At 38.3% G+C, this 25,902-nt stretch overlaps 1 protein-coding gene across 1 annotated transcript; it reads left to right on the top strand.

The window, feature by feature from the left end:
* The first annotated feature begins 7,883 nt into the window (after positions 1-7,883).
* LOC131409371 (alcohol dehydrogenase 6-like) lies at positions 7,884-21,969 on the top strand. Its single transcript, XM_058546464.1, has 9 exons — positions 7,884-7,901; positions 9,601-9,702; positions 11,658-11,799; positions 14,899-14,986; positions 15,096-15,312; positions 16,426-16,686; positions 17,936-18,071; positions 21,131-21,269; positions 21,945-21,969. Exons 1-9 carry the CDS (start codon positions 7,884-7,886, stop codon positions 21,967-21,969), a joined length of 1,128 nt encoding a protein of 375 aa, XP_058402447.1.
* The last annotated feature ends 3,933 nt before the right edge of the window (positions 21,970-25,902 follow it).

Below are 25,902 nucleotides of genomic sequence, written 5' to 3'. Positions count from 1 at the left end.
AGGGAAAGAACGTGTTAACTAACATTGTGGTAAACATTTCACAATATATATGCGTATCAAATCATCACATTGTACATCTTAAACTTACACAATGTTATACATCAATTATATCTCAATAAAGCTGGGGGGAAAAGAAAACAAACCATCTAACCTAAAAAATAAATAAATAAAGTAAAAGGGAGTTCTTTAGGCTGAAAGCAAGTTACTCCAGATAGTAATTTGAATCCTTAGGGAGGAGGAGAAAAAGAACAGTGTTAAGGTAATTACGAAATTATAAAGAAATTATAAATGCATATTTTTCTTCTTCTCTTAGCTGATTTAAAAAGCAACTGCATAAAACAATATGTATATAATGTTTGTTGGGTCTACGATATATAAAATGTAATATCTTTGCCAATAACAGCACAGAGGAGGTGAGTGGGAGCAAAGGTGTATCGGGCTGAGGAAAAAACTTAAGATGGTGATTCAATCACAGAAACAGATAAACAGAACCAGAAATAATAAGTCAAAAGGCTAATATAGCAAAAGCTATAAATATATACTTGCTCACCTTCCTTCTCTCAGCTTCTTTAAAGAACAAAATTATAGAAAATAACACTTATAACAATGTATTATTAGTTTATCTAACATTTATAGATATGTATAACAAGAATATGACACAAAGGATGAAGGGAATAGAGCTAAAAAGTAGCAACATTTCTATACCTCACTAGAATTAACTTAGTATAAATCTGAAGCTGATTCTTCTAAGTTAATATGTATATGATAAGTCTTAGAGCAACCACTAAGGAAATAACTCAAAAATTATAGTGAAAAAATCATTAAACAAATTAAAATGCCACATTAGATTTATTCAGTTATTGAAAAAGATAGTAGTAAAGAGAAATAGAAACAAAAAAAACATGAAACATACAGAAAACAAAAAGTAAAATGGCAGATGTTAACCCAGCTATATCAATAATAACATTAAATATGAATGGATTAAACAATCAAATCAAAAGACAGAGATTGTCACACTGGCTAAAACAAACAAGATCCAAGTATGTGCTGTCTACATTTATATACAATCATGTGTCACTTAACGATGGGGATGCATTCTGAGAAATGCATTGTTAGGCAGTTTAATCACTGTGCAATCATTATAGAGTGTACTTATAGATGGCATAACCTACTACACATCTAGATTATATGGTACTAATCTTATGGGACCACCATCATATATGTGGTCCATCATTGACTGAAATGTAGTCATGTGGTGCATGACAGTATTCAAAGATATAAATAGATTGAAAGAAGAGGCTGGAAAAAGATATCATGCAAACAGCAGCTACAAGTTAGCTAGAGAGACTATACTAATATTAAACAAAATAGACTATTTAAAATGTTACTAGATACAAAGAGAGACCTATTATAATGATTAAAGGTTCAATTCATCAGGAAGATATAACAATTATAAAAATTATGTGAATCTAACAACAGAGAACTGAAACCCAGGAAACTGACAGAAATTAAGGGAGAAATAAACAATTCAGCAATAATAGTTGGAGACCTCAAAATCTCACTTTCAATATTTCATTGAACAACTAAACAGAAGATCAACAAGGAAATAGAAGATTTAAACAAGTCTATAAACCAACCAGACCTAGCACACATCTATAGAACATTCCATCCAATAATAGCAGAATATACATCTTCTCAAGTGTGTATGAAACTTCTCCAGAATAAACCATATGCTAGGCCATAAAACAAACCTCAATAAATTTAAAAGTATAGTAATACAAAGTATGATCTGTGACCAGAATGGAATGAAATTAAAAATCAATAACAGAAAGAAATTTGAGAAACTCACAAATATAGAGATTTTAAAGAACACACTCCTAAATAATCAATGGGTCAAAGAGTAAATAGAAAAGGAAATTAGAAAATACTTTGAGAAGAATGACAGTGAGGACACAGCACATCAAAACTTACGGGCTGTAGCTAAAGCAATGCGTAGAGGGAAATTTATAGCTATAAAGGCCTGTGTTTAAAAAGAAGAAAACTCTTAAATCAATAACCAAACTTTCCACCTTAAGACACTGGAAATCAAAGAGCAAACTAAACCTAAACCAAGCAGAAGGAGAGGAATAATAAAGATTAGAACTGAAATTAATAAAATAAAGAATAGAAAAATAGTGGAGAAAATTAATGAAATCAAAAGCTGGTTCTTTTGAAATGATCAACAAAATTAACAAATTTTTCGCTAGATTGACCAAGAAGGAAGACTCAAATTACTAGATTCAGAAATTAAATAGGAGACTTTACTACCACCCTCATAGAAATAAAAAGGCTTAAAAGAAATACTATGAACAATTGTATGCCAATAAATTAGATGACTTCAATGAAATGGATGAACTCCTAGAAAGACAAATACTGCCAAAACTAACTCAAGAATAAGCAGACAGTCTAAATAGACCTATAACAATTGAAGAGATTAAATTCGTAATCAGCTTGACATAGAGAAAAGCCCGAGCCCAGAAGACTTCACTGGTGAATTCTACCGAATATTTAAAGAAAAATTAATACCGACTTTTCACAAATTCCTCCAAAAAATATAAAGGGAGAGAACAGATACCTCCTAACTCTTTCTATCAGGCCAGAATTATCATGATACCAAAACCAGACAAGCACATCACAAGAAAAGAAAATTATAGCTTTATTTCTTATGAGTAAGGACTCAAAAAATTCTCAACAAAATATGAGTAAACTAAATCTAGCAACATATAAAAAGAATTATATACAATGACCAAGTGAGATATATCCCAGGCATGCAAGGCTGGTTTAACATCCAAAAATCACTTAATGTTATCCACCGTATCAATAAAATAAAAATCAAAAGCCACATGATAATTTCAATAGAGAAAGAAAATTATTTGACAAAATGCAAAACTGTTTCATGATAAAAACATTCAACAAACCAAGAATAAAAGGGAACTTCCTCAAACTGATAAAGAGCTTCTATGAAAAACCCACAGCTAACATTATAGTTAACAATGAAAGACTGGATGCTTTCCCCTAAGAAGAGAAAGAAGACAACAATGTCCACTCTTGCCACTTCTATTCAACATTGTCTGGAAGTTCTATCCAATACAGTCAGACAAGAAGTGAAATAAAAGGCATTGTATTGGAGAGAAAGAAAGAAGGAAAACTATTTCTAATTGCAGAGAAGATGAGCTTGCATACAAAAAAGTCCTAATGAATCCACTAAAAAACTATTAGAACTAATAAACATATATAACAAGGTTGTGAGCTCCATGATCAATATACAAAAATCAATTGTATTTCTACACACTTGCAAAGAACAATCTGAAAAGGAAATTAAGAAAATAATTGCATTTGCAATAGCATCAAAAAGAATAAAATACTTAGGAACAAATTAAACAAAAGAAAAACAAAACTTATTTGAAATTATAAAATACTGTTCAAAGAAATTAAAAATCTAAATAAATGGAAACATATCCCCTGTTCATGTATCAGAAAACTTAATATTGCTGGATGGCAATACTCCCCAAATTGATCTCAGATTTGACACAGTCCCCATCATAATGATAGTTGGCTTTTTATAGAAATTGACAGGTTGATTCTAAAGCTCTATAGAACTGCAAAGACCTTGAATAGAATTGAGAGTCCAGAAATAAACCGATATATATATAGTCCACTGATTTTTGACAAGGGTACCAAGACATTCAGATTGTTGAAAGAATAATCTTTTCAACAAATGGTGCTAGGACAACTGGATATCCACAAACAAAAGAATGAAGTTGGACCCTCACCTCAAATCATATACAAATTAACTCAAAATGGATCAAAGACTCAAATGTAAAATCTAAAACTATAAAACTCAGAAAAAATTATCAGTATTAATCTTTGTAACATTGGATTAGGCAATAATTTCTTATATATAACACCAAAAAAAAAAAGAAAAAAGTAGACAAATTGGATTTCACCAAATTAAAATTTTTTGTGCTATAAAGGAGCTTATCAAGAAAGTGAAAAGACAACCCATAGGATGGGAGAAAATATTTTCAAATCATATATTTGACAACAGATGTGTATCTAGAACAAAGAATTCTTACAATTTAATAATAAAAAGACAAAGAGCTCAATTAAAAACAGGTAAACGATCTGAGGGGCCAGCCCAGTGGCGCAGTGGTTAAGTGCACGTGCTCCACTTCGGTGGCCCAGGGTTCGTGGGTTCGGATCCTGGGCACTCACTGACACACCACTTGTCAAGCCATGCAGTGGCGGCATCCCATATAAAGTCGAGGAAGATGGGCACGGGTGTTAGCCCAGGGCCGATCTTCCTCAGTATAAAGATGAGGATTGGCATCGGATGTTAGCTCTGGGCTGATCTTCCTCACAAAAAACAAACAGGTAAATGATCTGAATAGACATTTCTCCAAAGGAGATATACAGATGGCCAATAAGCATATGAAAAGATGCTTGACATCATTATGCATCAGGGAAAGAAATGCAAACCAAAATCACAATGAGATACCACTTTGCACCCACAGGATGCTATCGATAAAGGATGGCTATAATAAAAAAAATAAGATAATATCAAATGTTGAAGATGTGGAAAAATCGTAACCATCATACACTGCTAGAGGGAATGTAAAATGGTGCAAACACTCTGGAAACCAGTCTGGTAGTTTCTCAAACAATTAAACATAGAGTTCTACCATATGACCCAGGAATTCAATTGCTAAGTATATACCCAAGAGAAATAAAAACATATGTCTATAAAAAAATTTGTCCACGGGGACCGGCCCCGTAGTGTAGCAGTTAAGTGTGCGCGCTCCGCTGCTGGTGGCCCAGGTTCAGATCCCGGGCACCCACCCGAAGCACTGCTTGTCAAGCCATGCTGTGGCATCAACCCATATAAAGTGGAGGAAGATGGGCACAGATGTTAGCCCAGGGCCAATCTTCCTCAGCAAACAGAGGAGGATTGGCATGGATGTTAGCTCAGGGCTGATCTTCCTCAGAAAAAAAAAAAGAAAAAAAACTTGTCCATGAATGATTATAGCAGCATGATTCATAATAGCCAAAAAGTGAAAACAACCCAAATGTGCAACAATTAAATAATGTAGTATATCCATACGACGGAATTTTTTTGACCATAAAAAGGAATGAAATATGGATACATGCTACAACACAGATGAACCTTGAAAACATTACGCTAAGTGAAAGATGCCAGTCATAAAAGACCACATATCATATGATTCCATTCATATAAAATGGAAAAGTAGATGAGTGGTTGCATAGGGCTGGGGAAGGGGGGCAAATGAAGGCATAGGGAGGTATGGGATTTCTTTCTGAGTTGATTAAAGTATTCTAAAATTGATTGTAGTGATGGTTGTACATATCTGTGAATACACAAAAAAATTAAATTGTACACTTTAAATGGATGAATTGTATAGTAGGTGAATTGTAGTTCAATAAAGCTGTTCTTTGGGCCGGCCCCGAGGCGTAGAAGTTAAGTGCGCGTGCTCTGTCGCTGGCTGCCCGGGTTCGGATCCCAGGTGCACACTGATGTACCGCTTGTCGGGCCGTGCTGTGGTGGCATCCCATATGAAGTGCAGGAAGACAGGCATGGATGTTGGCCCAGGGCCAGTCTTCCTCAGCAAAAAGGGGAGGATTGGCATGGATGTTAGCTCAGGGCTGATCTTCCTCACACAAAAAAAGCTGTTCTTTAAAAAAAGACAGAAGTCCAGCTCCAGTGGCCTCGTGGTTAAGTTTGGCATGCTCCACTTCAGGGGGCCAGGTTTGGTTCCTGAGCACGGACCTACACCGCTCGTCATGGCCATGCTGTGGCAGCAGCTCACATACAAAACGAGGAAGATTGGCAACAGATGTTAGCTCGGGGCGAATCTTTCCCAGCAAAAAAAAAGACAGAGATTGGCAGAGTAGATTTAAAAACATGACTCAATTGTATGTTGTCTATAAAAAACTCACTTCATATATAGGCAGGTTGAAAGAAAAGAAATGAAAAATATATCATGTAAACATTAATCAAAAGAAAGCAGCAGTGGCTCTATTAATAACAAAGTGGATTCAGAGAAAAAAAAATTATCACAGGCAAAGAGGAATGTTATATAATGATAAAAGGGCAATCTACCAAGAAGAGACAGCATTGTATGTATCAGAGTTGCAAATTTGTGAAGCAATATCTGATAGAACTGAAAGGAAAAATATACAAATCCACAATTTTAGTTAAAATCTTCAACATTCCTGTCTGAAGAATTGAGGGAAAAACTAGACAGAGAAAGCAAAGGTATAGAACTCACAACACCATCAACTAATGGGACCTCAAAACAAGCAGAAGGAAGAAAATGATAATAGCAGAAATCAATGAAATTGAAAAGAGAAAAACGGAGAAAAATCAATGAAACAGAGCTGGTTCTTTGAAAAGACGAAAAAAACTGACAAACCTCTGGCAACACTGACAAAGAAAAACAGAAAGAAGACACAAATTACCAATATCAAGAATAAAACAAGGGATATCACTACAGACACTGCAGACATCAAAAGAATAATAAGGGAATACTACTAACAACTCTACATACATAAATTTGACAACTTAGATGAAATGGACTAGTCCCTCAAAAAACACAAACTACCACAACTCACCAAATATGAAATAGATCATTTGCATAGCCCTACAAATATTAAGGTAATTGAATTCATAATTTAAAAATATCCCAAAAAAAGAAATCTGTAGTCATAGATGGTTTCACTGGAGAATTCTACCAAACACTTAAGGAATTAATACAAATTCTACACAATCTCTCCTAGAAAACAGAAGAGGAGGGATCAATTTTATGAAATTAGTATTACCATGACACCAAAATCAGACACGGAGAGTGCGATGAAAGAAAACTAACACCAATAACTCTCATAAGTATAGTCACAGAAATCTTTAAAAAAAATTAGCAAAACGAATCCAGCAATATATAAAAGGAATTGTACACCAAGTGGGATTTGTTCCAGGTATGTAAGGCTGGTTCAATATTTGGGAATTAATCAATATAATCCACCATATTGACATGCTAAAGAAGAAAAATCATATGACCACAGCAGGTGACACAGAAAGAGCATTTACTCTTCTTCTCTTCCCTTCTAGCTAAAACCTGCCCACTGGTACTGCCTTTTATTGGGATTGTATTTCCTTGTCCCTGTTGTTCATCAGGTCTTGGGTCTTGGTCAAGACTCTCTTAGTTCACATGCAGAGATTTTCTCAAATCCAAATCCTGATTGTCAGGCTCCTCATGCAAATTGGTTTCACTTTCTTTGAGTAATCAGCTCAGCATACCAAGAGGTGAGGAGCTTATGCTAACCTGCTAGATAAAACTCTCTAGTAACATCCTAATTCCTCAACAATGTGTCACACGTTTAGAAAATCAAAAGGATTACTCAAGTTTAGAGACACAGATGACCATATCTACATGTGAAAAACAACATAAAGAAACAATTTTATCGACTCTGTCAGAAATTCTGAACTTGGACATTTAAAAGACCAAATTTAAAACTCCACAGAGTGGATACTAAGCGGAGAACTTCATGATTGAGAGAAGAAAAAAAGACTGCACAATTTCACATTTTGTGCACTTTCACTGAGCTAAATCTATTTCAGATTATACTTAGGAACTTCCTTCAAGAAACAGGACAATCTGAGTTTCTAGGCATCAGGTATAATAATTACCTGATTATACAAACAGCTCAGGACTCAGCCTCTTTATGGATCAGTGACGTGCGTACTCTGGGACTTTGCACAGTGAAAGTTGTAACCAGAATCTCCCTTTCACAATACATTCATCTGCGGCGAGAATACAAAGAAAGTCAGCATGAATACTACAGGGAAAGTAAGTGAAGTCTTCTTTCTCCTTTTTGTCGTGTCTCAATTGTGCCAATTTGTGTGCTTACCTATTTACCAACACCTCGTCACCCAACTAGTCTCTGTACAGTGCTTGTAAAGGTGAGAGACCGTCTTAGGACCTCTCCCTCTCCTTTCCCTTTATGTGCTTTGCCTTTCCTCAGTTATTTCAGTCCTTCAATAAGCAATATATCAAGCCCTCTACCAAATTTTCCAGAGTCAAAGACATATCTCCTCCTCCAAGGATCTCACAAAGAGACAGATTAATTATAAAAGCATAATTATTATAAAAGAGTGTGCAAGAGTAGTAAAAGAGAAAGAGAGGAAGTGTTCCTAACCTGGCTTGGCTTCCCAGAGAACATGACACTTAACAGGAAACTTACAGCGGTAAGAATTCACCAGGTAAAAGAGGAGACGGTCGTGCAGGAGGATGAAATAACATGAGGAGAAACATAGAAGCAAGAAAAACGTCCTATATGAGAATCTCCAGAATATCTTTTATGCCTGGAGGGTAAAGTCTGAGGCAGGAAGTGACCGGAAATAAGGCTGGAGAAACTGACAGGGAGAAGATCATGGAAAGCCTTGTAGACCATGTCAACAGATCCTGGTAAACAACTGGTAGCAAAATCATTTTTAGGTAGGGGATTAGCATGATCAGGATTATAGTCAGATGGCAATGATATAGAGGATGGATTTGAAGGTGATGAACTCAAGCCAGGTGAAAGGTATGAGGACCTGGACCATACAGTAGAAGCAGGAATGGAAAAGAGGGGACAGACTCCAAAAAATTTTAGATTATGGAGGTTGAGGGAGAGAGAAAAATTAAGGCTACTTCCCAGGTTTCTTTCTTGGGTGAGTGAATAGGTTACTTGGCCACTCATTGAAATAGAGAATGCAGCAGGAAAAGCAGATTGTGTCCACCCCTGGTTGGGGCAGGGCGGGGTGGGGGAGGGGTGACAGGAGAAAAAAATAATGATGTGCTCATGTTTTAACATGTTGAGTTTGAGGTACCTGTAGGACATTCAAATAGCAGATGAATAAATAAGTCTAAAGCTTAGGGACAAGTCTGTTCATAGATACAGATTGTGAAAGTCATCTACATAAAGGTAGTGGTTGAATCTATGGAAATAGGTGAGACCACATGGAAAGAGAATTTATAGTGAGAACAGTGGTGGGCTGAAATCAGAACCCCTAAGGACTACCTTGCCACCAACAACCTCTCTAACCTCGATCTGCCAATGACCACCACCATTTGATGGATTGCCGGAACTAGATGGTCTCCGCTCCCTGCTCCATACCCCTCCACCCCAAAACTGACTGTCTCCCGTGCCTAGGAGCACAAATAACTTCCACACTGCAATGCCATCCCTACCCTGAAATAGGCACTGGACAACTTCATTCATGGTAAGATCAAAAATATGATATCTATCCTCTTGGTTGTGTCACATTATGTAAATATAATTAGTATTGCAAAACTAATTTGAATACAGAGACTGATAATACAAAAAAGTTGGATTGGGGTTCAAGAGGCTACATATAGCATATATTTAAGCAATGTTTTTTTTTTTTTTTTTTTGGCTTGAGTGAAGGAGAACTGGACTAAACCTTGTAAAAATCATTACTATAGGAATCTTCCATATTCCAAGCCTAAGGAGTTTCCCTTTCTGCTCCCATATTCCATTTCCCAGGTTATCAGGTGCAGAGCAGCCATACTCTGGAAGCCAGGTACACCACTTTCCATTGAGGAGATAGAAGTGGCCCCACCAAAGGTGAAGGAAGTTCGCATAAAGGTAAAAAAAAATCCACAACATTCCACACCAAAAATCAGAGCTGTTCACTGTAAGTTATACATTCTTTTCACAATGTTCAATTCAGAAAGAAAACTACATACTCTTTTATTTCTTTTTCGTTAAACATTTCTATCATTCTTCAAATAAAGCCAAAGAAAAGGTTAAGGAGGTGTGGCATAGGCTAAATACCCAAAGGATACTTATTTACAGCTATAGTACTAATTACTAATTAAAAGAAGTTTCTACCCATGAACCATATTTTTAATCTGTACCTTTAAATTTCTTCATGACATTCTTCATAATATTTAGGTTATCTTGAAATATGTTGTATGAAAAATTTGATTACAGATAAATCAAGTCTGAATCCTGAAAATTCAGGTTAGAGCTAGAAGGGACCCAGGGTACCTGGTTTTACAGATGAGACTGAAATCCACTGAGGCACAGCGACTCTTCACACAGCTAAGTAGAGTAAGAATACAGACTTCAACAGTTTTTCTCAACCTTGGTTACACATTTGGAATCCCCTGGGAGCTTTGAAAAATGATGATAACTGGGTCTCACCCCCAGACATTCTGAATTTGTGATTCATTGGTCTGGGGTGCAGTCTGGTCATGAGAGTTCTTAAGTCTGCACTACGTGACTCCAATAGGGGGCCTCCGGAGCAGAACGTAGTTCACTTCACTTCTAGTTCAGGGTCCTTTAACTGTTATTATTTAATTTTAATAATGATGAATAAGTACTGTTTATTAATAGATTACAAAGAGACAGTCATTTTCTCAGTTACCTTACCTGCACAATCCATGCCCTCTTCTCAGAGAGTCTTCTCGGGCCTGCATCCCCTGCAGAGAGCACAGTGGGCCATCTGGCTATCCTCATCCACTATCCACCCGCAGGGTCACAACTCATGCAACCAGATTTGGACACTGACTCAGAGACATCCAACCGTTATCTGACAAGCTACAAATCTGAATCCCTCACCCGTGAATCTGAACAAGATACAGGGATGAGCAAGGCAGGGGATGGTGGGCACTGGAGAGGCTGGATGGACTCAGGACTGGTAGCCATTTTTAACTGTCATGTGATCATGTGAGCATGAAGAATAAGAGAAAGCCTGTCTGCAGAGAATAATAGCTATGCACACATCAAATCAAAGTAGGGAGATGAAGACAAAGGCTGCTTGATGCATTTCTAGATCCATGAGGTCTGACTGCACTTCCCACAGTCAGATTGCAAGAAATTTTATGGCATGCTTCCAATAATCCCCCTTTTACATGGGAAAATTTCAATAGATTTCAATTCTTGACTTCGTTGTGTGTGTGTGTGTGCCAACCTCATACCCATTTTAGAAATGAAGAAACTTGAGACTCACGCAGGATAATTTTGCCCCAGGTCATACAGCTAAGAAGGGGCAGAGCCAGGATTTCAGCCTTAAGCTCTTAACCACTGCTGTAGAATGCCTCCCTTTAAACTGTCTGGCTGATTTACAACAAAAAGTGGGATTATGACTTGTACCAATAACACAACTACACAGCCTTCGTGTGAAACTCATTAAGGCTTCAATCACAATAGGAAACATTACCCCTTTCCTTCTGTGTTGCACTTCCTTCACTTCTGCAGTTGGTCTTGCTCCTCCACACTCCCATCCACAGCTCCAAGAAAGGATGAAGCGAGACCTTTGTTGTCACACTATGGTCCCACAACTCTCTTCTGAACCCACTCTGTCCTCCCCAGTAAGTTTTAAAATCATCACTTTGATTCTGAAATTAGGTAATGAAAAACGTTGCATTGCTTTAAACAAATTACTATTGATCCTTGTCTAGAACTAAAACTAAGAAATGAATGTATTAATATTAATGCAGCATATCGCATTAGAAAAAATGTTTAAAACATTAACAATTCTAAAACAACTTTATCTGAGACAGAAAAAACTGTATCACACTTTGCCTTCCGTACAGATCGTGGCCACGGGGCTCTGTGGTACAGAAATGAAAATGTTGGCAAATAAAATCCCTCACAACAATTATCCCATCATTTTGGGCCATGAAGGGGCTGGAATAGTCGAGAGTGTGGGAGAAGGCGTGAGCACAGTGAAAACAGGTATGAACTGGCACCTGGAGTGAGGAGTCAGCAGCAATTTGGAACCCACATCAGGAAAATAAAAAGTATCCTTTAAATATGTTAAGATCAAGTGAAATAAAAGGTGAACTGTTGCCCATTTCTTAGAAAAAGAGGGATACTTATTTACAAGTTACACAAAAATACTCAATGTATTACATTCTTTGCATTTAAATTTTGATATTAATAAGAACAAGAAATACAGTGCACTGAAACTGAACTGACAGAAAGTGCAAATGAGACAAAAATTGACAAATAGGGAAACACTGTTGAACAATTATTTAAATGAAGCATATGATAAAGAGTCAAACACGTTAGTGGAACCAAATAGGGAAGAAGTCCAGAACTGGATAAAATATATATAGAAATTTAATGCAGGATTAGGTTTGTCTTTCAAATTTTAGGGGGAAAACATGGATTATTCAACAAATATGTTGAAACAACTGGATAGTCACCTGGGAAAAAAAGTAAGTTGAGTTGCTATTGCATTCTTTATCCAAAAAAAATGCTGTATGAATCCAAGAATTAAATGTGAAAAGTGAAACCATAGAAGATCTGTAAAATACCATGAGAGAATGTTGTATTAGCTCAGAGGACGTAAAATAATATATAGATAAATTTGACAATGTAATAAGTTTTTTAAATTCTGTATATAAAAAATATCCCCCCAGGGCCGGCCCAGTGACATAGTGGTTAAGTTCGTGTGCTCCGCTTCAGTGGCCTGGGGTTCCCAGGTTCGGATCCTGGGTGCAGACGTACGCACCACTCATCAAGCCATGCTGTAGCAGGCGTCCCATATATAAAGTGGAGGAAGATGGGCGTGGATGTTAGCCCAGGGCCAATCTTCCTCAGCAAAAAGAGGAGGATTGGCAATAGATGTTAGCTCAGGGCTAATCTTCCTCGTCAAAAAAAAAAATGTTTTTAAATATGCCCCCAAAATCAACAAACAAATATGACAATGGGCAGATTTCCTTAATATATAAAGAATTCCTTAAAAGCAATTTAAAAAATAGCCCAGTGGAAAAATGAGCAAAAGAAATACACATCTAGTTTGGAGAGAAAAAAAATATATGTATATATAGATAGATATGCATACACACATAAAAAACTTTTAAGCATGTGAAAAGATGCACAACCTCAAACATATTAAATAAATAAAATTTTAAAAACAGTATTTACCTAACATTAGCAAAGATTTAAAAGTTCAGTAGTATATAGGGTTGACAAGAGTGTAGGCAAACAACTCCCTCATACCTTATTATTTGGAAAGTAAATTTGCACAACTCTAAATTAGGCAATATGTAGCATCATTTAAATGCATATGTTTGGGACCCCATACTTCCAATTCTAGATAGTTATTCCATACATATATACCCATGTGTTAGTTTTCTATTGTTGATGTAAAAAAATCACCACAAATTTAGCAGCTTAAAACAAAACAAATTTATTATCTCACAGTTCCTGTAGGTCAGAAGTCTGAGCGGGCTTGGCTGGGTTCTCTGCTTAGGGTCTCACAAGGTCAAAATCAAGGCATTGGCCAGCTGGTTCTTATCTGGAGACTCTGGAGAAGAATCCACTTCCAAGCTCATTCAAGTTGTTGCCAGAATCAAATTCCTTGAGGTTGTGGGACTGAGGTCCTCAACCTCAGCTGACCAGCTGTCAGCTGGGGCTGCCCTCAGCTCCTTGAAGCTGCTCACATTCTTTCTCCTGTGGCCCCTTCACCATCTTCCGGCCTCACGGCAGCCATGACACATCAAATCTTTCTTGTGCTTTGAATGGCTTTATCTTCCTCTTCTGCTTTCCTCTTGTCTCCTCTCAAGGGCTCACATGATTACCTTGGGTCCACCTAAATAATCAAGGATAATCTCCCTATTCTCATGTCGATTAGTAATCTTAATTACATCTGCAAAGCCCCTCTTTCCATGTAACATATTCACAGGCATGATAACTCAACACGTTCAGTTTCTGATGATTAAAACAGGACATCTTTGGGGGGCCATTTTAGAAATTCTGCCTACCACGGCCATGTGGGCACAAAACATTCACTGCATTGCTGCTTTTCACAGCAGGGGAAATAAATTAAAAAACAAACAAGAAACAACCTAAATGTCTATCAGCGGCCATGGGACTGGTTAAATAAATTATGATATATCTATACAACAGAATACTATGTAACTATTAAGCAAAATGATAGAGTGCTATATGTACTGAAATGAGAAATCTCATAGCTATATTGTTAACTAAAAAAGCAAGGCCATGACAGGGTCGACAGTATGCTAGCCTTTGTATTTTTAAAGGGGTTATATCTCTGAAAGAAACCACGGATACTGATAAGAGTAATTGTTTCTACAGTGGGGAAGGGGGGACTGGAGACTAGGCTGCCAATTTTCACTTTTGTGCAATTTAAATTTTTACCGTATGTATTATTATTTTTTAAAAACTAAAAGTAAATAAAACAGAAGGGCCTAAATCCTACGAAGGTTTTTAACTAAAACTATGAAATAAATTGCTCTGGTTTGCAGTGATAGACAGTGGGGCAATCAGTAAGTCCATCAAAGGCAAGTTATTCTAATCTTCCCCATATACTTTGAACATTACTAGAGAAATCTGCCTACGTTTAGTCTCCATGGCCAAGGAGAAAGGACTGATGTAAAATACAGAGGGCGGCATATAGACCATCCTTTCTTCCTAATCCAGAATCCTAGCCTATGAGCGTGTAATATCCAAACTATTTTAAATCCAATCCCTGACAGCAGCAATTAGTATATAAAATGTAAGATAAGACTTGGCTCAATAGCTACACGACAAAATCATTTGGTGCTTCAAGAGGAACTTACAGAGGAGGCAAATCTGGGGCCAGCTCCTTGAGATTCAGCCACTGAGCCCGGGCTAGACACATATGCCAAAGATATCCCCTCTTTTTGTAAGTATTTGATATTCTACATAGTCTCAAGCACAGCTAAATGTTCAAATAATTCTTAGTTATCATACTTCTTGGGTGCCCTGTTGTTGAAGTCCTGAGAGACAGCTATCACTTTACTTTAAAAAATAAGGTCTTAATAAATGATTTTCTTCTCTTAGGTGATAAAGTTATCACACTCTTTCTACCACAGTGTGGAGAATGTACCTCTTGCGTTAATCCTGGGGGCAATTTTTGTATACAATTCAAGTAAGTCTTCACGAATATTTTCTTTTTGAAAAATTAATGCAGTTTCCTCGGAAGAGGTTTCTAATTCAAAATAAAAATTTTTGGTTTTTTTTTTTTTTATCTCTACAAGACAATCAGAAACTGGCCTGATGTCTGATGGTACCAGTAGGTTTACCTGCAAAGGAAAACCAGTATATCACTTTGGGAATACAAGCACCTTTTCTGAATACACAGTGATAAAAGAAATCTCGGTTACCAAGATTGATGCAGTTGCACCTCTGGAGAAAGTATGCCTAGTTAGCTGTGGTTTTTCCACGGGATATGGTGCTGCAATCACTACAGCCAAGGTGAGGAGTGTTTATACCAACGACGAATTGAATTATTGGTATATGGAGTTGAATGGCCTCATGCATCTGGGCCATGTCTGATCATACAAACTCAGGAAGAATCACAAACCTGCCTCTAAACATCCTTGAGTTCTTTACTATCTGCCTAGTCATCCCATGCCCCCTTCAACATCTTTCCCATTCCCTCTTGATCAGTAGTAAGTGGCAAATCAAGTCTGGATGCCATTGACAAGTGGAGACATCAGGAATTCCTGGGAGTTAAACATAACACGGTTACAAAATGACTATGTATCCTTCCACGTTCCAGTTCATTCTTTTTTTCATTCAACACACATTTATGGAGCCATTCACTGTTCCGGGTGCTGGGATTCAGCAGCTAACAAAACTCATCGAGCTTCTGTTCTGTTGTATAATATAGCACCTGGTGATAAGTGCTCGTAAAAAGAAAAGATGAGCAAAAAGACTGAATGATGGAGGGGATGTTGCTGTATTAGACAGATCGGTCAGGTAATCCTGCTTCAATTGCATGGGTTACTGTTAAACAACTATTTCTGGAACATCACCCAAACCTGCCAAGCTCCCTTCTTTAAATGGCTGTTGAATTTTAGCTCTTTGTTTTCCCCAAGGTCCATCAGTCCCCATACTATACAGAGGATGGAAGGAGTTCATCTTAAGTTAGTCTCATTTTGGACCCAATAAAAAATGACACTTTGCCTTCATAAGGTATTGACATTGTAAGTAATGCAAAGTTTACGATATCCAAAAGAAAAGAGAAAGGAAGGGCTGCTGGAAGATGGAGACAGTTTTAAAGAATTCAAAAATATCTGGAATTAAATACTCTGTCAAATAAGTCTCAAGATTCAATGAAAGTTCATTAATCTGCTGCTACTCATGCTAATTCTCGGGACTTGAAACCCTCTATTTGAAGGTAGTTTTTGCTCCTCTGGTAAAAAGTATCCCATACTTAGAAATATCTTGAGAAACTAAAACTCTCTAGCTATGTTTTATTTGAAAATGTCCTTTGCTTCTGTCTCATGAAAAGTATATGCAGACTTTGTCTTTCCAACTGAGTTAAGTCCCCTTTGCTTTTGTGTTCTGCCTTTACGTGCTCAGGTGACCCCACGCTCCACCTGTGCCGTGTTTGGCCTTGGAGGCGTTGGCCTGTCTGTCATCATGGGCTGTAAAGCAGCCGGAGCGGCCAGGATCATTGGGGTGGACATCAACAAAGACAAGTTTGCGAAGGCCAAAGAGGTGGGGGCCACTGAGTGCATCAACCCTCAGGACTACGAGAAACCCATCCAAGAAGTTTTATTTGATATGACAGGTGCTGGCGTGGAATTTTGCTTTGAGGTCATTGGAAATCCAGAAACTGTGGTATGTGATCTTCCGGAGTAAAAATCGCCAATATTTCTACCAGTCATCATTTTAGATTTTAAAATTGAATGAAAATTCTAAAATTCCCTCCACATTCCTCTAATTTTCCTCGTGCCCATGACATCCTAGCTGGTACCCTCTGTCCACTCCTACAAATCTATTCACCATCCCAGGCACTGAACCCCCACACTGAGTTTTCTTCTCCCTCTGTTCCATCATACCATTCCTTCAAATAAGCAGACAACCTCCAAAGGCAGGACAGAAAGGCTTTGTAAAGGATTCTCACTGAATTATTTCGTAACAAGCAGCAACCTGGTAACTATAATTTCTAAGCTGGAAGATATAAGCAAGACAAGGATAGTATTGGGTTAATGACCCTATAAAGCAATGAGCTTTGCACTTTCAGCAAAGTCTTTCATGCTGGATCAGAGATAAGCTTCCAAGCAAAGTATTTACCAATCTCCATTTAAGTGGGTTCACTTCAAAAATGAAGGAAAATATGTTTGTTTTTCTGGGTTTACATGGTTTATATAAGAGAATATAAATGGAGAGGAAGTTATTTCACAATTTGAGACTTGCTTTCTTTTGAGATTTGTAGAAATAATATATCATTGGGTTGCATGGCTCCATCTTCTAGTCAGCTGTATGGAAACTCAAGAACTGTCTCTTCCGACCTAGGTCATTTCCTCAGCTTACAAAATGGTTTCATTCCTCACTACACATATTCCTCACTTTTCCCTTGTCTGTAAAAAGATATAACAAAACCTCTCTCTCAGTCTTTCCCACAGATAGTCTTGCTGTGAGAAATAGCCTTCAAAAATAACTAATGGGAACATATCTGTTTATCAATTTGCTAATACATTATGCTATATAAAAATCCAACTGTACTCTTCAATGTCTAAAAGAAAGTGTCAGCTCTAACCAACCACCAGTGTCAGTAATGGTTCTTATAAAAATTATTATCATTGTTATTATTATTACTATTATTGTTACTACCATGGGTGCCTTCAGTATTTTCACTTTTTAATTTCCATTTATGAAGTCCTAAAGTTCCAGATACCATACCAGGTAATACACGTCTTACTTATGCTGCAGCACATCCTTACAAAATAAATGTTATTTCAACTGAGGACAGGGAGAATCAGAAACGGCCACAGATCATTCAGCACTCAAGCTGAGATTCAGACTTAGGTCCATCTCTCCAGTATGTCTTTTAACTCCTGCATTGTCTTGTATGGCTTTATGACAGGTAGCTGCCCTGGCCTCCTGCCACGAGAGCCACGGGGTCTGTGTGATTGTGGGGCTCTTGACTGCTGGTGTCCAACTCAATATCAGTGGCCGGTTGTTCTTCTCAGGACGTTCTTTGAAGGGATCTGTTTTGGGAGGTATGGATGAAATAGGGAAGAGTGGAAATCCATGGGGTTTTGGAGGTGAGAAATAGAGAAATGTGTCATAAATGCTTGCGAAGGAACATAAAACAAGAGCTTTAGATTACACTTTTTGTTTCAACACATAAATATCCAAGGTAAGTAGATGGGTATTAGATGTATACAGTTGCTTCTTGGTAAGCTTTTTCTCTTGCAAAGGGAGAGAAGAAATTTTTTAAAAGTCATTGGTGAAGAAACCAGTGTCCAAAGTTTAATGCAAATTCTAAATTGAAAGGAAAAGGCAATATTGTGATCAATAACTATACTTAAATTGAGTTATATACCTGCCAACTGGGATTCTTTGGAGGATATACTGAACCATTAGTAGTCATTGTTCAACTAATGTAAATCTTATCTGAACCAATTGAGTTGTCATTATACCAACTCAAAGATATTAAACATAATTGATTCATGATTGGAAAGAAATACTATCGATAAAAAGCAAATGAGAATTATTTTTTCCAGAGGAAAAAACTTTTTTTCATAGAATTCTTTGATTTTTCCATTTTTTTAAACCTTAGAGCTTGTATTTTTTTATAGACTTTAGAAGAATCTTTTATTGAGAAAGTAGAAAACAAACTAAATTAAATAAATCTGCTTAGGATTCTGGGCTCATAAGCAAATAATCTGAAATTTAAAAAGAGTGCATTTATCTAGAGATTTTGAGCAATCTGAATTCTTGGGCAAAAGATATGAGAATCAGGAGCTATCTGAATTATTCGGACTAGTGAGCTATCTGTGGTTTCCAAATTAGCTATGGTGGTGGTATTGCTACAGATATTAGGAGTCTTACCCAATTCGTTTACGAAGGGTAGATAAATGGCAGAGCCGGCAAAAAAAGAAAAAGTAATAATCCAGTTTACTGTAATTTTCAGTTCCTTCATTTGGGATAATCGGACATACCCATTGCTATTTCTGTTGTACTTATGGATGATAACTGTTGATTCCAAATACACATACTCAGCTAACTCTTGTAAAATAAGATCACTAATATTTTAAATAATCCTCATAAAGAAACTATTTCACTGGCCACTTAAATATTCGTATAATGATCATTAATGTAAGTTAATTCATTCCATGGATAGTATAATCCTCTAGTTCAATAGTTTTCAATTAATGAGCATTTAATGGGTGTTGGACAGCTTTGCTAAACCTCCTACCATGTACACAATGAAGAATTTTCCCCACCCAAAATGCCATTAGTGCCCTTGTTGAGAAACACTGCCCAGCCTAGTCTGTGATCCTGGACCCTTTCTTTGGTTGAAAGAAGAAACAAAAAACAGGTGAAAATGTTCCTTACATAAATATGAAAATGCTTTATGAGATCACCAATCAAAAGATAAAAGCAAAGAAAGTAGATCTTGAAAGTTGTCATCACAAGAAAAAAAAATTTGTAACTATGTGTGGTGATAGATGTTAACTAAATTTAGTTTAGTATCAATCATTTTACCATATATACATACAATCGTGCATCACTTAACGATGGGGATATGTTCTGAGAAATACGTGTTAGGTGATTTCGTCATTGTGTGAACATCACAGGGTATACTTACACAAACCTAGATGGTATAGCCTGCTACATACCTAGGCTATATGGTACTCATCTTACAGGACCACCATCATATATGTGGTCCGTTGTTGACCAAAATGTCATTATGCAGCACATGACTGTATATCAAATCATTATGTTCTACACCTAAAACTAATACAATGTTATACATCAATTATATGTCAATTTCTTCAAAAAAGACAAAAACAAATAGAAAAATACATTAGCCCTTAGTGTCATGACGTAGAACACTAGTTAGAATTCTTGATTACGTATAACAGAAACCAATTTAAATAGAAAATAAATATACTGGAAGAGTTTCCAGTAGTTTTGAGAGTAAGCAGGAAGGATGGAGATCCTGGCCCAGGCTGGAACCAAAAAAAGCAAGTAACCGCCAAGATTGTGTCACAGAATAAGCTGTTTAGGACCCTTGCCTCCTTGTACAATTCCACCACACTCACCCTTTCCAGAAACAAACAGGCCACCAAATTCTGTATGGTAACTCACTGGACATGTCACTTAGCACAGTGCTAAATGTAAGGCTAGAATTTCTTGAAAAGCATGAGAATAGGGAAAATACAATGCTAAACTTATGTTACCTTATCTGACACCATCTTTCCCTATGCAATCCTTACTTCCAGAAGGTATATTTTATTCTTATTTTGCTTTATTTTTATTTATTTATTTATTTATTTTTTGTGAGGAAGATCGGCCCTGAGCTAACATCTGCCAATCCTCCTCTTTTTTTGCTGAGGAAGACTGGCCCTGGGCTAACATCCATGCCCATCTTCCTCTACTTTATGTGGGATGCTGCCACAGCACGGCTTGACAAGCAGTACGTCGGTGAGCACCCAGGATCCGAACCTGCGAGCCCCGGGCCGTCGCAGCGGAGCATGCGCACTTAACCCCTTGCGCCACCGGGCCGGCCCCCTCTTATCTTGCTTTATACACATTCTTTTTCCAAAAGCTGTCACTGAGATCACTGCCATGGTAAAAGTTCTTCTCTTCCCTTAAGATATTTGGCTCTTTCATGAAGCTGCAGATCAAAACACACACACACACACACACACACACACACACACACACACACACAAAGGAAGTGTCCTATTTCTAACCTTTGAACTGCTTCCTTTCACGGTTCCCAAGACCTTGGCCTTTTTTACACATTAGATATGGATTTACAGCTCCCCAGACAGTGCAGCCTGACACCAAGATCATCTAAGACAAGGTCCACGTTCTACTTGCTTTAAGTAAATTCTCCTCTGTAGTACCAGCAGTCTCCTTCAGAACAGCCTTCTGCACAGGGTATATGGTTGGGACAGGCATTCTCCTGATGACTGAGACAAGTTAATGGGAAATCCTTAGATTCCCTCAGTCAAAGCCAACATATCCAGTAGTTACCTTGTATGGCCCTGCTTGCATAGTGACACCCATGTATAAAATCTGTTGCTATTCTGTGTATTTCCAGGCTGGAAAAGCAGACAGGACGTCTCTAAACTGGTTTCTGATTACATGGCAAAGAAGTTTAATCTAGATCCACTAATTACCCATACTCTGAATCTTGATAAAATCAATGAAGCAGTTGAATTAATGAAAACCGGAAAATGGCAAGTTGCTCACATAATTTTCATGTCTGAGTGTTTGGGGCTAAGACATAGGGTGTGTGGTGGTGGGAGGAGGCAGTAGAAGGGAAGTCACGGCTGGAGAGGCCAGATACAGACAATTGAAGGTAGGTTCAAGAATTTGTAAAGCATCTCCTTCCCCTCTGTATTTTTTTATTCCCAGTTTATAAAATACACAATCTTGAAAATATTTGAGTGCCCACCTACCCTTACCATTAGCATTTTATTTCCAATTTGGCTTTTTTTTACATGACACATTAACTAATGAAGTCAGCTCGTTAAATTTTAGCCCAAGCTTAAGTCCATATTTTATGAAGAGGCCATTGTTGTCTTTGTTGTTCTTGTTCTATTTCAAAGGGGAAATAATCTTTAGAATTCCAAATTCTGACACCTGTCTTTGGTCCACAAACCAGACACCAGCCATAACTGGGCATTGGCATTGCCCACAGGGGATAAGCCTGCTTACATATTCCTTACCCTTGGAGCTCCATGTCGTTTTGAACAGCCTCTCAACTGATTTAATCCACCCGTTTGTCACCTAACCTGAAGGGAAGGGAATCTAACTTACTTACTGGTCTACAAAGTGAAAATCTGAAATCCAAAACACATATGTTGCTTTGGAAACATTTCAACTTTTTTTCTTTTCTTTCTTTCTTTTAGTATCCGCTGTGTCCTGTTACTTTAAGTACAATGTAATTATGCAAGATCTGCAATGTAATATGCAAGATTTCACCAACTAAATTGTATTCTGTATAATTTTCATGATTTAGAAGAATTACCCACACAACGCAGTTTCTGTTTTCTTGCCTCTGATTGATTTGGCAGTGGGCTCGTATCTGGCTTCTGCCCTCACTACTTCATCAAATTGTTCTTGTGCGATCAGTGTTACCCGGGAACATCCTCCCTTTTAGAGCTAGATTAAGGTTGATTTGAATCACCCAATTCCAGACCCTTCAAACAAAGTCGCCCAAGATACTCCCATTTTCATAGTTATCTCCACCTTTGGGATCCTGTTTCCTTGCACCCTGTGTCTCTCTCAACCCGTGGAGCTCCATCCATTTCACACCAAAGAAATAAAACTCACCAGTCATGAGTTTATTGAACATTCATGTTGAAGCAAGCTGATGGAAGAGGGGGATCTTCATTACATCAACTTAAATAAATCCCAGTTGAACATTAAGTATTTCATTCTTAATATAGCTCGCCCCAGAGAAACTTCTGGTATTTCGCCTTATATAACCCAGCCTCAAACCGTGACTCATAATATCTCTATGGCACTCATCTCATCTCTCCTGGATTACCAAAGGAACTTCAAATTCTTCTTCAGTTGGCCAGAACAATTTAGCTCTCAGCAGTTCATATCACCTGGCTTTACAACTAAGCCATCTAGGGATTCAACAGAGAGAAACAGGGCAGGGGGGCAGAGCAGAGTCTTGAGTGTCATTATTTATCAAGATCCACGCTCCCTAGGAGGCAGTTGCGGTATTAAAGAACAAAACTGGTTTTTATTCCACTCTCCACAGAAAGAGGGGATAATTGTGTAGTTTCTTACTAATGTGTCTCATAGATTCCTTCCTCCAAGAAGAGGATGAGGGAAAGACAAGATCTAGTGAGGATTTGTGGCATCCAGTCCCTCTACTCAAGCCCCCTGCCTCTCTACCCAAGCCCCTCTCAATTCTCCTAGAACCAGGGTTACCACAGCCCTCTTGGGATATGACTTCCTTCCCTCTCCCCTAGATAGAGTCTCATCCCAACCCTCTCCCCCCACCCACACAACAGGAGCTCCTTCCTAGTTAGTCTCTTCTGCTCCAGCTTGGACTCCCCTAGATCTAAAGCCACTGGATCAGACAGGGGCACCCGCATGTCAGCAGACCTTGGCAGAGCTTTGGAGACCGGGAAATGGAATGTCATTTTTTTTACCTAAACCCAGTAGCTTTAGGATTTAAGATTGGCCAGAAAGGTGGGGGCTATCTCCTCAGCTTCTCTCTCCCATCATGGCTATCACATGATGTCCAGGGGCTCTTGTGAGACTCTGATTCCCAATTGAGAAGAAGCATCATGAGGTGGGCACACTGTCTTTCCCTTCAGGATGTCTGCCTCCTGCAAATAGAGGGGATAGGTGCTACCAAACCTATTCATTCTCTTCCAAGCTACACCACCCACGGGAACCGAGGCTCGCTCTCAGTGGCTTAACCTCCAGCAGAACACTTTAAGTCCAATAAGATAATGGACAACTGTGCAAGGGAAAAAATAATTATCTTAAATTCCAACTAATGGATTTCTTTTTTTTGGGGGGGGGGGGTGGTGCCTGATGTGCTGTTTACTCTCAACTCTCAGCACAAACACAGTTGCCCTTAGGGTCTTTTCCCCTCCCACCTAGAAATAGAAAATGGGTTGTATATTGGTTTTATTTAATCTGCTGTCTGCATTAGAATCAGAGAAGGAGGCTGGATCTTTGTGGACTGCTACTCATCATAAAGAGCATTTTGACAAAAACAGAAGACACAGAAGCTTCTGTCAGGGATGCTTCTCCTAACAAGGAAGTGGCACTTTCCTTCTCCATCTTCCCAAGTCTGAGCTGGAACGTCCATGCCCAACTCTGCCCTGCTCTTCTATTCCCTGAGGGCAGCTAAGGCATCCTCCTGTTCTGCCTCCCAAATTAACCTTAGTACAGTAAGAACTTGGAGAAGTCTTCAGGTCTTGAGAAGTCTGAATTTGGGCAAAAATGTTTTGCTGTAAATAGTGCCAACACTCTGCTCCAATAAAGGCTGGTTCTTTAAGCTATCTTGAATGTCTCTTTACATTGTAGCTCACTGCAAAATTCTCTCTAATGCGATCATGAATGTAGACTTTTCTCCTTTCTGTTGACACATGATCAAAAATATTACACAACCAATGGTGACTGTCCACATCACTGTATAGCCATTCACTGTTGTTGCTGGCTTCGAGGCCCCCCTCCTCGCATTGGCCCCGTGAATAGACTCTGTGCTCTGCCTCTAAGCCCCACCACTGCCCCACACTTAAGCGTCCTGTTCCAACCACAGAGCAAAATCCTTCTGTCCATGCCCAGGCCCTGCACTTCCATGGACAATCACTCACATTGGGCAGCTCGTGGCCTCTAGCAAGGTTTACCTAATTCCCAGACCACAGCAGGAGTCCAGCCTCCAAAGAAAACTACAGTTCATAGGTTTCACCTGCATAATGAGAAACTTTAAGCATTTCCAGATTTTTACCTAAAAACAAGAATACTTACATTCTGGGCTATCATTCAAACAATAATAAGATAAAGTGTGTTCGTACAATATAGAAGCCCTCTATTAACACATGATGTGTATCCAGATGCCTGATTATAGCACTATTGATACTTAATGTTCTCTGACAACTTGCAAGTGGTACCATAAGCTCCTGCATTTTCACAAGGAAGCCTTTATATTGGTGTTGGCACAAGTTGCTGAAAATGTTTTCGTATCCTGTACACACACCTCAATTTCCTCTTAAGTGTTGTAAGTTAACACTAGAGTTCTCTTGCATGGTGAAAATTTGATATTGGCCTACACTCTAATTTCAAAAGAATTTTTATTGCTCCCATCTAACATCATTCATACACCAGATGACCAAGCACTAGAGTGACTGACAGGATCCTAAAGAAGTTCACTAGCTTTTCATTGCCTTTTGGTGAGTTTTGACAGTCAGTCATTTAACTAATCACTTATTCACTCAACAAACATTTACTGAGTAAATGCACATGGAGTTGGAGAGACAGAAATGTCTAGTACAGCGCAACATCTAGGAAAAGAGAGAGAGATGCTAGTAATTAAAACAATATAATAACCATTGTGGCAGAGGAATAACCAATCAGTAAACATGAAAAAAAAATTAGTCTTGCCTAGGAGAGATTAGAGGAAACATCACAGGGAAGGCGACCTTTGAGCTAAGCCTCGATGAGCACACTGGAGTTTGCCATGTGCAAAGAGTATTGAGAACCCAGACAACAACATAAGCCAAAGTTCAAGGTGGCGAAAGAGGGTAGTCTGTCGTAGCAGATGTGAGAAGGTGGAGAGAGAGGTATGGCTGGACCTAATGGTGAAGAAGAGGGAGAATTTAATTCTATAGACCAGGCATCATCACAGAAGTTTTTCAAGGAACGGATTGGCATGTTTAAATCTGTGTTTCAGAAAAACATGACTTTGGCAGCATTTTGGAGGATAGTGTGGAAAGGAGAGAGACTGGAAGCAGGAAGAACAATTGAGAAGTTGTGTGTTAAGATGGATTAGGGAAAAACCTTGGAACTAACACCAATGGATGTGATTATGATTTACATGAAAGACTCCTGTGGCTGCTTCCCTCAGCGCCTCGTCCATATCCCTGGGACCTCACCAGTTCCCTCTGTGCCCTGTTGGCTTCCAGCTGCTGGTGTTAGCATTCCCATGCCTGAGGGCTTTTGCCAAAACAACAGAAGGTTGCTCTGCCCACTCCTGGTTAAGGAGGCCAGAAGTTCCAGGAAATTTACGTCTCACAAGCAGCCTCAACCAATGACTGACAGAAGTAGCTATAAAATACACAATCCACAGAGTGTCGCTATGGGATTAAACGCCAGTTGCCCACTTTCACAACTGGC

This window comes from Diceros bicornis, chromosome 8, assembly GCF_020826845.1.
Source record: "Diceros bicornis minor isolate mBicDic1 chromosome 8, mDicBic1.mat.cur, whole genome shotgun sequence".
Taxonomy (NCBI): domain Eukaryota; kingdom Metazoa; phylum Chordata; class Mammalia; order Perissodactyla; family Rhinocerotidae; genus Diceros; species Diceros bicornis.
The sequence above is the reverse complement of the archived record's forward strand: the minus strand, read 5'-3'. Positions and strand labels throughout refer to the sequence as shown.

Coding starts and splice junctions, on each gene's coding strand:
- LOC131409371 (XM_058546464.1), top strand. Junction 9,703..11,657: donor TGAAGGAAGTTCGCATAAAG/GTAAAAAAAAAT, acceptor CCTTCCGTACAG/ATCGTGGCCACGGGGCTCTG. Junction 15,313..16,425: donor CTGCAATCACTACAGCCAAG/GTGAGGAGTGTT, acceptor TTACGTGCTCAG/GTGACCCCACGCTCCACCTG.